Below are 16,464 nucleotides of genomic sequence, written 5' to 3'. Positions count from 1 at the left end.
AAGAAAAAAGAAAAAAATGGGGGGATGTGAAGTGGTAGAGAAGAAAGAATGTAATCTACCTGAGGGGTCCTAGAGGGTGATCCTCTTGGTTCTGAGTGTATTTTGTTCTGTATGTTAGAAGATGTTCAATCCCAAATTTATATAAACCAGCAGTACTTCTAGAAAGCCCCAACATAGACCACAGAAACATAAACAAGATAAAAGAGGGGGGAAAAATTGGAAGGAAGAGAGAATGAACCAACACTGTATTCTACTTGGTTCTGGGTGTATGTTGGTCGTGTTTTAGAAGGTACTAATTTCCACCGTTGTAAAACAAACTGAGGCAGAAAAAAATAAAAAGCAAATACACATGTCTCTTATATCTACCAAATTAAATTGAATACGTTGAAGGGAATCCAGAAGTGAAAAATATATCTAAGACATGTAATTGTAGAGATATGAAAGTCAAAAAGGAAAAAACATAAATGAAGAGTTGGTAAAATATTGTAGTTAAGGTGGGAAAAGAAAAAAATACTGGGAAAAAAAAATACTGGGAATTTTTAGTTTGATATAAAAATGAGTCATAATGGAAAAAAAAGGTGAAAAAAGGAACCTCTAGTTCTATATACTATTTTCCCTCGGTCCTGGAGCTTTCCAGCACTGCTTGTTCAGTAAACTTGCTTTTCCCTTGTTCTTCCAGCTGGTCTTCTGGGGGAGGGGTCTGCTGTGCTGATTCTCAGGTATCTGTGCCTGGCTTGAGATGCCCTGCCCCTTGCCAGGTGCCAGGCTCAGTGTGAGCGGTTTATCCTGTGAGGCCTTTGTTCCCTAGAGGCCTTGCCTCTCCCAGGCACGAGGAAAAACAAAAATGGCCAGTGGCCAGATTTTCAGCTCTGGAGTTGAGCTCCCGGCAAGTAACTAGCCGCAGTCTCCCAGTCTGCACTGGCCTTAGATGCTCCTGGGGGCAGGCGCAGGTGCACTGATCTGCACAGCCTCCCCGGGTGCCCAGTGGCAGGAGAGTTCTCACTTTTCTGTGCCCTCCACACTTCTGCCTGTCCTAGGGGGAACAAAGGATCTCTGGCTTTGTCTGCTTGGGCGCCCTGGGATCCGGGGAGCTGGGCTGCTTGACCCACACTCCCGGGGACTGCCTCTCCCGAAGGAAATGGAGTACAGCCACCTCCGGTCCATTGCCTGGCTCTAGGGTAAAGGCAGCTCCAGAGCTGGCCCACTTAACTGGCTTCTCCCAGATGCCCCAAGGGCGGTGGTGCTCCAGCCCTTTACCATGATGGGACTGCGCTTTGCAGTGAGCTTACCCCCGGTGCCCCTCCAGGAATCTTGAGGGAATCTTCACTGTCCCTCCTGCGATTCTGCCCAGGTTCCCTGCTAAGCACTTTTATGTCAGAGAAAACTCCGGCATGGATTTTTAAAGTTCCCGCTTCTCCAGGGCTGGGCTTTCCTGCCTGGAGGCTTTTGCCGCTCTGCTTTAGCCCTGCTAGTTGCACTTCCCCTCCCCCACCTTATTCTTTTTAATTTTTTTTTTTGCCTTCTTACCTTGTTAGAATCTAAAACTTTTCTCTGTAGCATTCCAGCTGTTCTCTCTTTAAAGCTCAGGTCGAATTCGTAGGTGTTCAGATTGTTTTGAAAGTTATCTAGGTAAGTTTGTGGGACCAGATGAGTTGATGACCCCTACTCTTCTGCCATCTTGCCCTTCCCTCTAAATCACTAACAATTTAAAAACAATGAGAAATCTTGTGGAGTTCTCTTTCATAGAATTCTTACCCATAATTTTATTGTGAAAAACAGGCACCATCTTAGCTTGAGTATGATCCTTTGCATGATTACAGAGGTCAGGAGTTAGAAACATTGCCTAAGTCCAAGTCTCTGCTGTGTTATGCTAAGGGAGCAGTAATTTCTGTCATTGATCACTTTCCCATGGACATTCATGGCTTTTAGTACAGGTAGAATATCTTATTTTTAAAAACCAGTGAGTGGTCCTTATAAAGGAAGTATCAGCAGGACCTCAGTTGTGCATCTCTATAAAAACACCTATGAAAACCAAACAAAAAAGCATCGAATTAACCCAGGTGGTGTGATTCTGTGTGATCAAATTGTTAATGGCCATTCTCTGTTCACTTCTGTCATCTGGCAGGATATATCCTTATGCCCTTTCTGCCTAGAAGTACTAAAGGAGAGAGAGTCTGGAAGTGCATTAATGGGGCATCTCCTATTCTGTTTGTTCTTCCAGGGAAACAGAAGTACCTGTGTGCCAGCAGAAATGATTGTACCATCGATAAATTCCGAAGGAAAAATTGTCCATCTTGTCGCCTCCGGAAATGCTATGAAGCAGGGATGACTCTGGGAGGTATGATACTTTTCCTCCTTCTCCTCCCTCTCCCTCTTTCATTCTCTCATTCTCTCTTTAAACCAGATTTTCCTCTTTGGTACTTCTGAGGTGGCCAGCTCTGCTCTAGATACAGACTGACTCCTTCATATCCTATGTGGCCATCACCCAGCTAATGGCTTTCTTTATCCTTAAGCATGTCACACCCCACTCTGGGGCTCAGCATAGGAACAGAAGGTGTGAAGCAGGGATCAGGACCCATCAGGGGGTGGTGAGTGAGTGTGGAGTGGACTCTGGAGTCCCCAGAGGACACAGTGATACTGGCCTTATGTGTTGAATGATAGCTAGGATGAAAGAACTACAGAATCCAGAATAATCACAGGTGCAGGATGACCCAGGCACAGGCTGGCCCTGAACACCCAGGAATAATCTCAGTTAACTATTTCTATATTGTAGGGCAGGCCACCTGGAATGAGAAGCTGCTTCTCTTTGGAGGCTATGACTAGGCTGCCAAGCAGAACCAGTTTCCTATCGCATCTCTCCCCAGGGTTGAGCAGGCCTTTTAATCATTTTCTTTTCTTTGCAAATCCATTGATAACTTCCAAAAGCATTTTTTCAGGAGCACAATAGCTTGACAGAGGGAAGATACAGCTTTTTTGAGGGCAGCCATTCATCATAAGCTCTCTGTCCCCTACCCTGTGTCTACCGTGAGCACTGTCACCATTCCAGAAAGGCTTGGCTTACTTGTGTATTTTCCCCTTCCAAATTCCTCACTTCTTCATGTTCACATCTGCTCAGTGGCAGGGTGTTTCTTGCAGCTTCCAAAAAGAGGCATCTTTCATGAGAAAAGCAGGCTCATCAGTCTACTTTGATTTGAAAATGGAACTTGAAAAAAGCCCTTTTCTGAATGTTTGAAACTATAGCCTCCTAACTGATTATTCATTATCAGCCTGGAAAACCTGAGTTCCTGGAATCCTGCCATTTCTCCTCCACATCTCAAGGCTTATTTATTTATTTATTTATTTATTTATTTATTTATTTTCTCAAGGCTAATTTAGAGCACTTGTGCATCTCTGGTTTTTTTAGGGTGCTCAGTACCTTGTCTGCCTGTGTACATGGTTACAGAAACAAACTTGTTTCCTAACTCTGTGTGGGTATTCATGCTGATAACTGTGTCTGCCCCTCCTTACAGGGCAATAATAGTCTTTAAACAGACCAAAGTACTACAGATGAATTGACTCAGGTTCAATTTGAGACAGTTGCAACAGAGCCATCTCAAGTAGTGTCTAGTACTCCCAGACCTTGCAGGCAGATGCTCTGTGAGTAGTTTCCCAGGCAGCCGCATTAAATGAGACTCAAATTTCTGACTCAAAGACCAACCATGCTCTTATTTGCTTGGTGTACTATGGAGAAATCCTACAATTATGGTCTACTGTTGGGAGGAAGGAGGAGGACTGGGGTGAAATGCAGAAGGGAAGCCAAGAAAGGTGACAAGGGACTGATAGGAGGGAGTTTTCTTCATATGAATATTACAACCCTATGGTGAGAGTTCTGATGCACTCAGGTCTCAATTATTTAGCCCTCAATTATTTAGTGATGGGGGCTCCCAGGTACAGAAGCCCCTCGGCTTTCCATCTGTTGATATGAATTATAAGCCTGCTTTAACATAGGTGAAGATTTATGGTAAAACAAAAAAGTCCTTATAAAGTTTGAGTTCAAATCTTAAAAATTAGTTTCACGTTTTAGCCAACATCTTTCTTTTTTAAAAAACAAGATTTTATTTATTCATGAGAGACACGCAGAGAGAGGCAGAGACATAGGCAGAGGGAGAAGCAGGCTCCTAGCAGGGAGCCTGATCCAGGACTGGATCCCAGGACCCCCAGATCATGACCTGTGCCAGAGGCAGATGCTCAACCACTGAGAAACCCAGGTGCCCCAATATCTTCCATTATAAAACACTCATGACATGGTTATAGTGAACCCCTTTTCAAAAGGAATAATTTCACTACTTCATATATTAGTCCAGCATAAATCTGTCACTTAATTTCATGGAGAGAGTGGTACAGTAGGTTTTCAAATTGATTTATTGGATAGAATGCTCAAGTTTAAATGGGCTTAGTCAACACAATGAAAAGAAGGTGAGAAGCACTGTGAATGGCTTTTGTTTCAGTTTCACTTCTGTGATATTTATTGAATGTCAATTGTGTACAAAGGCACCATACTGGGCAATAGAGCTCAGGCTGGCAAACTTGAAGAAATGTCTACAAGATACAACGATTCTTGATACTGTGTATGTGGCCTTGCCTTTGGAGTCAGACAGATCTAAGTTAAAGGCCCAGATCCATTATTTACTGTGCCCCTTCTAAGCCTCAATTTCTTCATTTATAATTTAGTGATATCACTTTCACAGAGGCATGATGAACATGAACATCCTTAGTAAATGACAAAGTGCTAGACAAATGTGAGGGCTTACTATGACAGTGAAGTCACTAGTAATTTAAATGGTAAGCTGTTAAAGCACTTCCCAGTTGGCTTTTGCACTGAGTTACTTGCGTGCCCTATAATATTTAACTATTCTAACAGGCAGGGAGAACATCACCAGAAATCACTCTTGATCACCTCAAACTTAAAGAAGCTGATTCTAGTAGTTAAGGGAATCATATATTGTATTCAAGTACCATGTCAATAGCATCCCAAGTATATGCCCACTTAAAAACCATTGTTTGAAAAACAAACTTTTTCATTTTGCTAAACTTATCTCCACATTTCCCGATTCTCTGCTGCAAACCCTTCTCAAGTTTATGATTAACTTGCAAATTCAGTGTACATCACACCTTTACTCAAAACAATGGAAAGAAAACATAAATGTAGAGTGGCCCTTCTACATTAGAAGAATGTACTTCTTCTAGTAGTAGACTTCCCTTTTCATAAGATTTGGGTTTAACATAGACATTCTGATCATACCGAAGGAGAATTCTTATAATTTTGTTTTATTCTTTCTGTCACTCAAAACAGTATAATATATTCTAAAATGGCAATTTTCCATCATAAAATTGGGACAGTGAGATTTACCAAGGACCTTTCTGACACTCATTTTGTGATTCTGGGTCTAAAGTCACAGAAAAAGCTTACCAGCTTTCTTTTGATTATGTATCCACTGCCTTCAGAAGTTTAAACAGTCTAGAATTGAGGGTTTTGACTTGCATAATAATTTTAGCTATCTCAGTTACAATGAAGTAAGATATATTATGTGTCTAAAAGTAGACTGGATGCACAGATTATTGAGGGAGTAGAGGGCAGAAGGGTTATCCTTGTATCTTAGTTCTCTAAGAACTGGTACTCTACAGCTGATGCTTGCTTAGTGTTGAGGCCTCAAGATTTCTAACTGGCTTCGTCTGTAGTGTTCCGTCTACTGTTGGGTGATGGGATCACCTTAACTCAGAGATATTTAAAACACAGAACTTTTTACCTTTGTGCTTCTAGCCCTATCTACATGCTCACTGCTTGTTTTCTTAGCAGCTCTTGGTGTTTTTTGGTGTTTCTAAGGGTGGTTGGAGTCTCGGAGTGGATCACTTACAGACTACCTTCAGGCTATGAACTGCCCATTCACAACAGGGATAGGCCTTTCTTTATACACAGTTCATTTCTGGCTGCTTTTGAAAAACACATTGCTAATTGCTTCAGGAATCTGAACCTCTTGCCTAATTCTTTCTTTCTTTCTTTCTTTCTTTCTTTCTTTCTTTCTTTCTTTCTTTCTTTCTTTCTTTCTTTCTTTTTGTATGTTTTTTTATTGGAGTTCGATTTGCCAGCATATAGCATAACACCCAGTGCTCATCCCGTCAAGTGCCCCCCTCAGTGCCCGTCACCCAGTCACCCATCCCCCCGCCCTCCTCCTTTCCACTACCCCTTGTTCATTTCCCAGAGTTAGGAGTCTCTCATGTTCTGTCACCCTCACTGATATTTCCCACTCATTTTCTCTCCTTTCCCTTTTATTCCCTTTCACTATTTTTTATATTCCCCAGATGAAAGAGACCATATAATGGTTGCCCTTCTCCAATTGACTTACTTCACTTAGCATAATACCCTCCAGTTCCATCCACGTTGAAGCAAATGGTGGTATTTGTCGTTTCTAATGGCAGAATAATATTCCATTGTATATATATACCACCCCTTGCCTAATTTTAATGTAAAAACACACTTACAAATATATCCAAAAAAGGACCTTCCGTCTGGTGAATTAACTATGGCTTTTTCAACAGCCTATAATTTTAATAAGTGCACAGCCATCTCTCACTTTTCTCTGTATTTCCCAAGGATATACTTCCAGTTTCCAAGATGTAATAAGAAAGAAAGAATTGCCCTGAGCTGTCATCTTCTCTTCTAACCTTTTCCTCCTTCTCACTTTCCCTCCTATTACTCCCCAAACATTTATTTATTTGTTTGTTTGTTTGTTTGTTTGTTTTATTTTTGCATTAAGCAACTCTTGAGTTCTTAGCTTTTAATAAATGACATTAGTCCCTGCTTTTACTCTTGCCTTTCCTGGACCATGGAAGATGGTAGGCCTTTCAGGAATTTCATGTAGCAGCCAAACCCCAGAAAAGGAAAAGAAACCTAGAACATGTGAGAGTTTAAAATGTTCAGCATTTTCCTCAGTGGTTTACTTTAACATATTTGAGAAATCTCTGTCCTACTACGAGACTGAGCTTTACACCTGAGACTCAAAACTGTTAGCATATCTGCAGGGTTTTTTTTTTTTAAGATTTTATTTATTTATTAGAGACAGAGAAGCAGAGACACAGACAGAGGGAGAAGCGGGCTCCATGCAGGGAGCCCGACATGGGACCCAATCCCGGGTCTCCAGGATCAGGCCCTGGGCTGAAGGCCGCGCTAAACCGCTGAGCCACCGGGGCTGCCCCAGATCTGCAGGTTTTAACCTCCAGGATTCTTTAGTTGGGAGGATGGCTCAGAGAGCCCATGGCCACGATCTGATATCACCATGGATGCTATGAATATCCTTGTGGTTTCCAGTGTTGAAGACTGTCTTGATGCCAGCTCTTTTACCATTCTCCATGCTCAAGAGCAGCCCTGCATTGGTACTTTTGGATCACATGTCCACACATGTCCAGATGCAAGAGGGTGATTCCAATGCTGAAACACTATTCACAGCATGATTCTTCAGGAGACGAGTTTCATAGCATTTATCCATCCATGTATTTATCTGTTCATCCTTCCAACCAGTCAACTAGCTAGTCCTTTTATCTTTCCATCCATTCACTCATCTATTTATTCATTTGGCGAATATCTATTGAGTACCAACTATGCACCAGACACTCTGGTAGGCATTGTGGGGGAGCAGTGATGAATAAAATGAAATCCTTGACCTCAAAAGGTTAAACATTAGGAGACAGACAGTGATAATGAATACATCTTAATCTTAAAGGATAAAGAGGAAATGACTGGGAAGAAGTTGAGTGAGACAGAAGGGAAGGGGGCATTCAACGCACAGGGCACAGTTAGAATAAAGGCACAGAGACATAAGTAAACATGTATGGAGGGTTTGAGGAATGGCAAGTCATTAAAATGACCAGATTTGGGGAAATGGGAAAGGTAAGTTAAAACTGCATGGAAAACAGACTTAGTTATTATGGCTAAAATGTTTGGATTTCAGGCAGTGAAGGATCTATGACATGGGCTAGACATATTCATATATCATTTTTTGCATTTTTACATTTGGTCTTTTTAAGACAATTACTGGCAGCATGAGTGTGGTAGAGGGGAAGACCTAAACTTTAGAAAAATACATAGTAGGCCAGGGAGAGAGGGAGGGGGAAAAAAGTCTAGCACTAAATTTTGCTTAACACCTAAGATTACAGCCTTGATTCCTGGGGTTAGTTGCCTCCATTAAGATTGATACCTGCAAGTACTAGCCATGTATGTACATAAGTCTGTCCCCTAAACAAACTTCTTGCCTTTGTCTAGCCTAGTGTTTCCTGGCATGGGTTCTGAGAAAATTAGTTCCATGACATGGTCCATGAAAAATGATTTTTATGGTCAAATAATTTGTGTAAACCTACATATTATGGTTCTGTTCAGGAAGATTTATTGTATGTTAGCATAACACAGACTTTGGCAAGTACTGCAATAAAGTAACATGAGGAGCTTGGTAACTCAGGATTCCTAGATTTAATTCAACCACAGAAGCACTTTTTTTCATTTAATACCTGTTAAGCACTGTTTTGTGGAATAAACTTTGGAAAACTTGGGTACAGATAGGCAGACAATACCTCTAGCCCAGTTCTTCCATTTTGTAGATATGTATGCCATTGCTCACCAGGATAATCAATCATAAATGGCTTCATGACCAAAGGTAGACCATCCTCACCACGTCTCAAGAGGATGCACTAGAGGCCTTTAAAATCACTGAAGTAAACCATGTGGGGTCTGTAACATTATTGTCATACATAAAGGTCAGGATGTAATCCAGGCCAAAGTAGCATTATTGTCAAAGTCATCTAATGGCCACAGGTAGAAATTCCTGACTCAAGAAAGATAGATGCTAGACCAGTTATTTCTGACAAATATAAGGATTTCCAGCATTGTACAGAATTATCACTAAATATTTTGGTGAAGAATATCCAGATATTATTTCCTAAAAATTTTAATAATCCTTTTGTGCACTCTCTAACCAGCATTTCAACATCTACCCAGACCTTCATTATGGTGCTACCACATAACCTCTTTGATAAAGTAAGAGGCCTAGAAATCACAGAGTTGTAGAATTTGAGTCTCACTTTGCACCCAGTGATTCATTCCCCTCTACCCCCTGTTCAGCAGCTGCAGAGTATCATAAAGAATCAATAATGTGGAACTCAGTCACTGGGAACTTCTCCCTTCTCCTTTGACTCTAATTAGAGCCCTAAAAGTCTCCAGGTTGGAGATACAAATTGTAGGTCTCAATTCTAAGAAGGATACTGCTCCCACACACAATTCTCAGAGACCGGAGTGCTCCTACACGTCTGCATAACTAAGAAGCAGAATTGCCCTACAGACTTTGATATCAATATGCACAACGTGTGACTCAGTACTTACAACCTCTGTTTTTCTTTCTTTTGCATGGTTTTGTTTTGAGAGATCCTGTAATATAGTGGAAATAGTGTAAGGCACTCAGATATAGACAGGACTCATTTCTAGTCCTGGCTCTGCCACTTACTATCTTAATGGCCTTGGACAAATCAGTAGATATTTTCGAACCTAACTTTCTCCCAACTGTACCATGGGAATAATAAAACTGTCCTTACAGAAATGTTGTAAGTTTGTTTAAAAAAAAACTGGTACATAGTAGGCACAGAACGTTTATCACTGTACCCTCCACTCCTTTTATCAATGAGAATTAGCCTATGTGCTCCCAGTCACCACTGTTATTACAGTGTAGCTTTTGGTACTAGTTCCCTGGTTCTTTGTTCTCAGTATCACCTTCGAATCAACTCTGAAATCTGTTCTCTGTAGTCTAGATCACCGTGCTCCTGTTGATTACATACATATTTGGTGACACATTGGAGGGAAGAGGGTATATACTTCTCTCTAATTATAGTTCCCAAGAGAACTTGTATGTAGAGAAACCAGAGTCTATGTCTCATAATTCCTTCAAACCAAATTATCTGGGACAGCACATATATGTTGTAGTCTATCTTTGAGTCTTTGCTTTTAGAGAACTATGGTTAGAAGTAAATAATTTTTTCAAGTCATGAAAATTGATGATACCCGTGTCTGGTACTTGAATGAGTATCTTACTTGTAAAATTTCCACTTAAAATGCTTGAGTTTTTAAAGTGTAATAGGAGCAGAAAGATTTTATTGTTGTTTACTTTTGCTGTAAGTGCTCTAAAATCCCTCAGTTGCTCTTGAGAGAGTAAAATGATGTCATAGGCAATATTTTTCAAAGGCAGTAGGCAGAAAGCTAAGAGTACACAGAACACAATAGGTCATATATACAAAGGCAAGTATTTTCTAAATATAACAATTCAGAAACAAATTATTTGAAATAACTGCTTGTTTGAAAACTTTTGATTTAAAAAGATAGCCACCTGTTTTTACAAATTATAGGATGTAGCCTTAAGATAAAAAAGTGTTTAAAATAGTTTCTTATTGAACTCAACCTATACATACAATTTACTTGAGCAAGATGCTTTTTTAGAGCATTTTGCACATCCTTTGAGATCATGTGTATATGGAATAGAACTAAGGGGAAAAGTACATGGCCACCCAGAAATCAGTAGAGCCTTCAGATTGTCTTTTATTGAAAAGGTTTCCATGACAACAAGTATTTAGAAGTAAACAAAATGGCATCACTACTCTGGATCACCTTTTCTAAAATCAGGTTCCACTTTCCTCAGTCTACTCAATCTTAGCTGTACTTTTTAGATCTCTTAAGCCAGGCATAGAAATGGGTTTCTTTCCCCTGCTGAGTACACCATTGGACCAATGGTTCTGTGGTTGAAGTGAAAATTGATTGTTGAGGGATATTTCAGCCTTCTAGCAGCCAGCAGTTTTAAAAATGTAAGCACAAATCCTGAAGAAATCACCTGCACAAAACTTGGACTGGAACTAAGAAGAAAATCTGGATCTTGACCAAGATAAAAAGGTCACCAGCCCAGGCCTGCACAGGGTGGTGTGTCATGCTGGCCACAGTGGGACTGAGGACTCTTCCCAGGGTGGAAAATGAGGCATAGACACTTTGATTAGTGAGCTGTTAGGCACAGAGACATTAGTTTCGAAGCATTCCCATCTCCAGGCTGAGTAATAATGCTCTTAATATCATGGGATTTTTTCGCTGCTGCAAGAAATTCAGAAGACCAAATAGGGAGGCTCTGCTGGGCTCTGAGTAGCTGTAATGAGACTGTTAAATTCTACCTTCTTCTTTTCCTCCACATCCCCCACCCCCACAAACTAATTATTGCCCGCTGTGTACAAGGAGGCACACACAAGCATATACATAAGCTCCTTAGTATATTTGTCAATAAGGCAGAAAAGAAAGGAGGAAGAAAACAAATCTAAGGAAAGAATTTTCCATTTTCTCCCCATTGCCTGTCTTACAGGGAGGTAGGAAAAGAGAAAAGAAGCCCCAGTCTAAAATGGCAGCCACCCCCTTTGCCCAGTTTTGCATGCTGCCTCTTAAATCAGAGGACCTCACTCAGGCATCTGATTATGGAGACTGCTGGGTACAAGCCATCTTTAAGTTGCCACATTTCACCCTGTCTCTTTATTTTCATATTAGAAAAATTCCGGGTTGGCAAATGCAAACATCTCAAAACAACCAGACACTGAAGGAAGGCTGACCAGCTTCATTCAGAAAAAGGATTCTAGTGGGTTCCAATGGATAACTTGAAAACACCTTGGAACATGAGACTTAGGGTGTCAAGTGTTTGCTCCTCAATTGCAGATGTCAACATTGGAGCTGGGGGCCGCCCTCTTGGTTAACGACTCCCCACAGTGGGACCAATCATTTCCCTACCTCACAGGGATGTTGTGAGGACTAGCTCTAGAATAATCAATTATCATTCATGCAGTACTATCACAGTTGTCAGTTTCTGTAATACGACTTGGCATTAGCACTGTGCCCTTTGATTATTCTTGATCATATGTGATGGCACTCAGGTGGTTGGATGAAGTGAAGCTCTGGCTTGATTGCTGGCTTTCTACAGTGTGCTGCCAGGAAGAAGCTTTGCTGATGGGACTCCAAGTGCTACCTGGAACAGGAAGCCACTATGCCTATCTGCAGCTTCTGTGGCCATTTTTACTTGCTTTTCAACTTGTGAGTTTTCCCTTACCTCCATTTTGCTGGACCATTGCCAAGGACCTAGATTTTAACCTCAGGCCCCATCACCTAGATTGAAGGCAGTAGTTGATCCACATAAGTGCAGTGAACAAGGACCAGATTTCTGCTTCTCCTGGAGGAGCAGCCCTAAGAAGCCAGCTGGCCCCTCTCTCCAAACAGAACAAGAGACCAGAGTAAGTTATTTTTGCCTTATTCCCAAAGTCAAGGCGATTCTGTTTGTAGAAACACATACTCTTAGCCCTTTCATAAAGAGGGAGGAACTCAAAATTGAAAAAAAAAAAACCAGCGCCAACTTCTCTTATTTCCTGTTTTTTTTTTTTTATAAATTTATTTTTTTATTGGTGTTCAATTTACCAACAAATAGAATAACACCCAGTGCTCATCCCATCAAGTGCCCCCCTCAGTGCCCATCACCCAGTCACCCCTACCCCCCGCCCACCTCCCTTTCTACCACCCCTAGTTTCCCAGAGTTAGGTTAGAATGAAGGGGGAAAGTAGATCAGACTCCACCCCTTACTTCTAGCCTTAGTTCCCCCACAGTACCCCAGTACTCCTCATCCACTTGCCTCTCCATCAGGTATGAGGTCTTGTTCTTCTCTCAAGCCAGCCTCAAACTTTGCATTATTCTAAGAGGAGAAGTGCTTGGAGTTGGTAATATCTTACTGTTCTTGGTCTCTGCCCCAAAGGCTCCATGTTGAATCCAGTTTCCTTCTGGTGGATGTGGAGTCCTGAGACTAGAGGCAGACAAATATGAGAGTCAGAGCACTGTCTGTGGCTTGCCTGGAGCCTGCATTTCCACCCTCTTCTTTCTCCTGTCTCCACCTACTCTCTCTCTCTCTCTCTCTCTCTCTCTTTCTTTCTCCTGACTCAGCAACATTCTGGAGAAAAGCCAAAGAAGGACTTCAGGAGGGAGGGGAGTTTCCCACTCCTTGGGACAGAATTTTAATCTCCAGGCCAACAAGAGGTTCCCTAATGTGGATTGAAAGGCTAATGTAGTTTATTTTTTAACTGCTTTCTATTTGTTTGAAAGTTGCATATTTCTGCTAGTGAATTTTCCTTAATAAAGCCACTAATAATATATCAGTGGTATTTTCTTATTTACAACAGACTGACAGAATTAATGCTGTTAACTTTGAGCCTTTTTTACTTTTTCTTTTTTTTTTTTTTTTCTCGTTTGCTTTCCAGGTCATGCTGACCTGTTCAGCTTGGGCTGTTTCACATTTGTTTTTAATGTCAGTTTAAATGTAATTGTAAAAGCATGTATGCTCTAAATTCATGTAGTTACTTTTTCCAGTGGAAAAGCCTGGTATGTGAAAGCGTTTCCAGGCTCTACAATTTCACATGAGCAGATTTTTGGTAATGACTCTGTGCCCCTCACCCAGGATGGCATCTGGACAGTGACCCCCTTTCTTTTGGCTCACTAGTCATAAAGAGACTTGGAAATAGTTTCTGCCAGATCCTTTGCTTTGGCAAGGCTATGCAGCATTGCATATCATTTTATTATTAATTACGTTTACCCCTCCATGAACTAAAAACCATTAGACTAAATAGTCCAACAATAAACCTTGAAAGATAAAATTTGATATTCCTTTTGCAGGCTATTTCTCTGACTCAGAAATGGGACCGGGAGGAGAATGGAGGCATGGGGGAGAGGACCAAGAGGGCGTCTTGCCTGAGAAAGTTTGGCCTATACTTATTAGTGTACACTTATATTTGTATGCACCCCTTACTCATCTTTCATTCCATGCTTGCCAGAGACTGGCTCTGTTCCCTGTCTTTTGTCCCTGTCCTACTTCTTCCCCACTCATCTCCAACTGGAAGTCAGGATACTTGTGTCTGTTTTGTGATCTGCTACTATCTAGCTGTGTGACCTGGGGCAAAACGGCTTTGGCCTTCAGTCTACTCCTCTTTAAAACAGGGATTGGTTTGAATGGGAGAGGAAGGGATAGATAAGAGCTGGGGCCCTCAAGCATTTTCTTGGCAATGTAACCTTTTCTTCAAAATCTGATGAAGAGGCCCAAATGTAGATACGGAATAAAGCACTGGCATTCTGATTTGAAAGAAGAAGCCAGATGCTTACACTCACTTTGCATCCTCTTGGGGGCCCTAGTGGAATTTGTAGACCTCTTGAGGCTCCACTTTCATAGTAGAGATGATGTCTGGGGGTCTTATAATTCTGATTCTCACTCCTAATTGATTTCAATCCCTGTGGAAACTCTGTATGTTTCATCAGTTATCTTATTCAGAAAGAAGTTTACCTGATTCCAATAAAGGGGATGAAACAGAGCAGTGTGGGGCCTAGGAGCTAGCAAAAGGCATAATCTATTGACTTACAGAATTTACTCAGTTCTAAGCACCTTTGTCTTAGCATGCTTTCTCTTGGGGCAAATTACAACAACCCTGTGAGATGATCCTATTATTCTTTTAGGATTCCAAAACCTGTCAGGTTGGCCCTCAACCTCTGGCCTGAGACCAGATGCCCAAGGTGGGAGGCAATGCTTCTTATACGTTGCCACCCTAAGTAGTTTTTCAGAACTATTGATCCACTATTGGAAGATCCACTATTGGAAAACAAAGATCCACTCTTGGAAAGCATCATAGCCTGCCCATTGGCATATACTTTTACCAGTATAACACTTTCACTGAGATCATTTTATTTCTTCCTAATAATTGTCCTACGCTGTAGTCAGGTGAGATTGGAGCCAATATACAGATGAGAAAACTGAAGTACAAGAGAAGTCAAAAGATATGTTAGAGGTCACGTATCCCATAAGACTCTGAATTAACCACCACAATAATAAAAAGCCCTTAATTGTAAATAATGTTTTAGAACTTTGATGTCCTCATTCCATTGTGTCTCCTTAAGTTCAGTGCATTTTTTCATCATGCTTCAGTCTTGGAGGGTCCTTCTAGTGGTGTAGAATCATCTCTTTACTCACAGGTGCCGCCACAGTATCTATATATTCCTCATTAAAAACTTCATTATTTAGGTATTAATGATATCCCCATTTTACAGGTGAGTAAATTGAGGCACAGAGAGGCTAGGTCTTATCCAAAGTCACACAGCCAGTAAGTATAGAGCCAGGCTTTCTACATCAGATGGTCTGGCTCCACGTTCTTTGCTCTTCACTACTGCCTTTTATGCACATATGAGAAAACCAAGTGCAAAAGAAGGAAAAAGATGTTCCCAAGGTCATACACTGAGCTCCCCTGGATCCCAATGCAATGTCCATCTGATCTTCTAAGCCTGAAGTTGCACAATTAGATCCCCTGACTACAGTCTCAGTGGGTGAAAAGATGGTCTGCCAGGGTGATGTAAGCGAGAGGCCACAAACTAGCTTTCCCCAGGCCAGTATTCACTGACAACATTCTGTTTGCCCAGCACAGCCTTTGTTTAGAAAATTGTCGTAGACTGCCCCCAGCCAGGGTATCAATCACTTTCACTGTCCCCAGCCTACCTTATTTTTGTGTGCTAGGCAGTTTTACTTATTTACATATGTGCCTGACTAGTGAAGATATTTGAGTTCATGATCCCTTTATTTAAGCACTGGAATACCCAGGCACCTGTGCAGACACACTTACTCCTATACGTGCATAGAAGTATGGCCTAGGCTGGTTTCACAAAGAATTTGCAGCCCTGCAGCAAACATGTCTTTATGTTTACTTAGCATTTAGAATTACACTTAAGAACTGAATTCAGTTTTACAGGCAGTTATGTGCAGAAGAAACTCAGTCGTTGTTTTTCATTTTATAATGTGTTACTCTTCTCTTCTCTGCTGTATCTGGCTTTCTTAATCCTGCTGTTCCTTCTTCCCTGTGCCTGAATTTGGTCACCTGCAAACCATTCACTCTCTACTCATTAGAAATGGATGGAGAGGGAAGGAATCATTTTGGGAGGCTCATTATGTGCCAGGCATTCTCTCTCATTTAGTTTTCATGAGTGTCCTAAGAACTAGGTGATGGAACCCCCATTTTACAAATGAGGAAACGGAATCTCAGAAAAGCTGTGAGAGCAAAGAGTTCAAAGATACTAAGCAAGTAATTGACATAGCTGTATTTGACCTTAAGATCATCTGACTCTGAAGCCTGTTATCTTGCCCAATGCCACACTTCTGTAAGAGGACTGTATTTATTTTTTATTGCTGCATGACAAATGACCACGAATTTGGCAACTCTAAACAGTACCTATTTATCAGTTCACAGTTCTATAAGTCAAAAGTCTGACAAAGCCTGACTGGTTTCTCAGGTCAGGGTTTCACAAGTATGAAATCAAGGTATTGGCCAGCCTGCATTTTAATCTGGAGCTCAAGGTTC

The 16,464-nt window shown here is 41.2% G+C and overlaps 1 protein-coding gene across 1 annotated transcript in view; it reads left to right on the top strand.

Annotated features, from left to right (window-relative positions):
• Window positions 1-16,464, top strand: part of AR (androgen receptor) — a 186,478-nt gene that overhangs the window by 151,537 nt on the left and 18,477 nt on the right. Inside the window, exon 3 of the mRNA XM_077889678.1 lies at window positions 2,222-2,338. Coding sequence (XP_077745804.1) covers window positions 2,222-2,338 — 117 coding nt within the window. The remainder of the gene's footprint in view (window positions 1-2,221; window positions 2,339-16,464) is intronic.

The sequence above is a fragment of the Canis aureus genome, chromosome X, assembly GCF_053574225.1.
Source record: "Canis aureus isolate CA01 chromosome X, VMU_Caureus_v.1.0, whole genome shotgun sequence".
Lineage (NCBI taxonomy): Eukaryota > Metazoa > Chordata > Mammalia > Carnivora > Canidae > Canis > Canis aureus.
The sequence above is the reverse complement of the archived record's forward strand: the minus strand, read 5'-3'. Positions and strand labels throughout refer to the sequence as shown.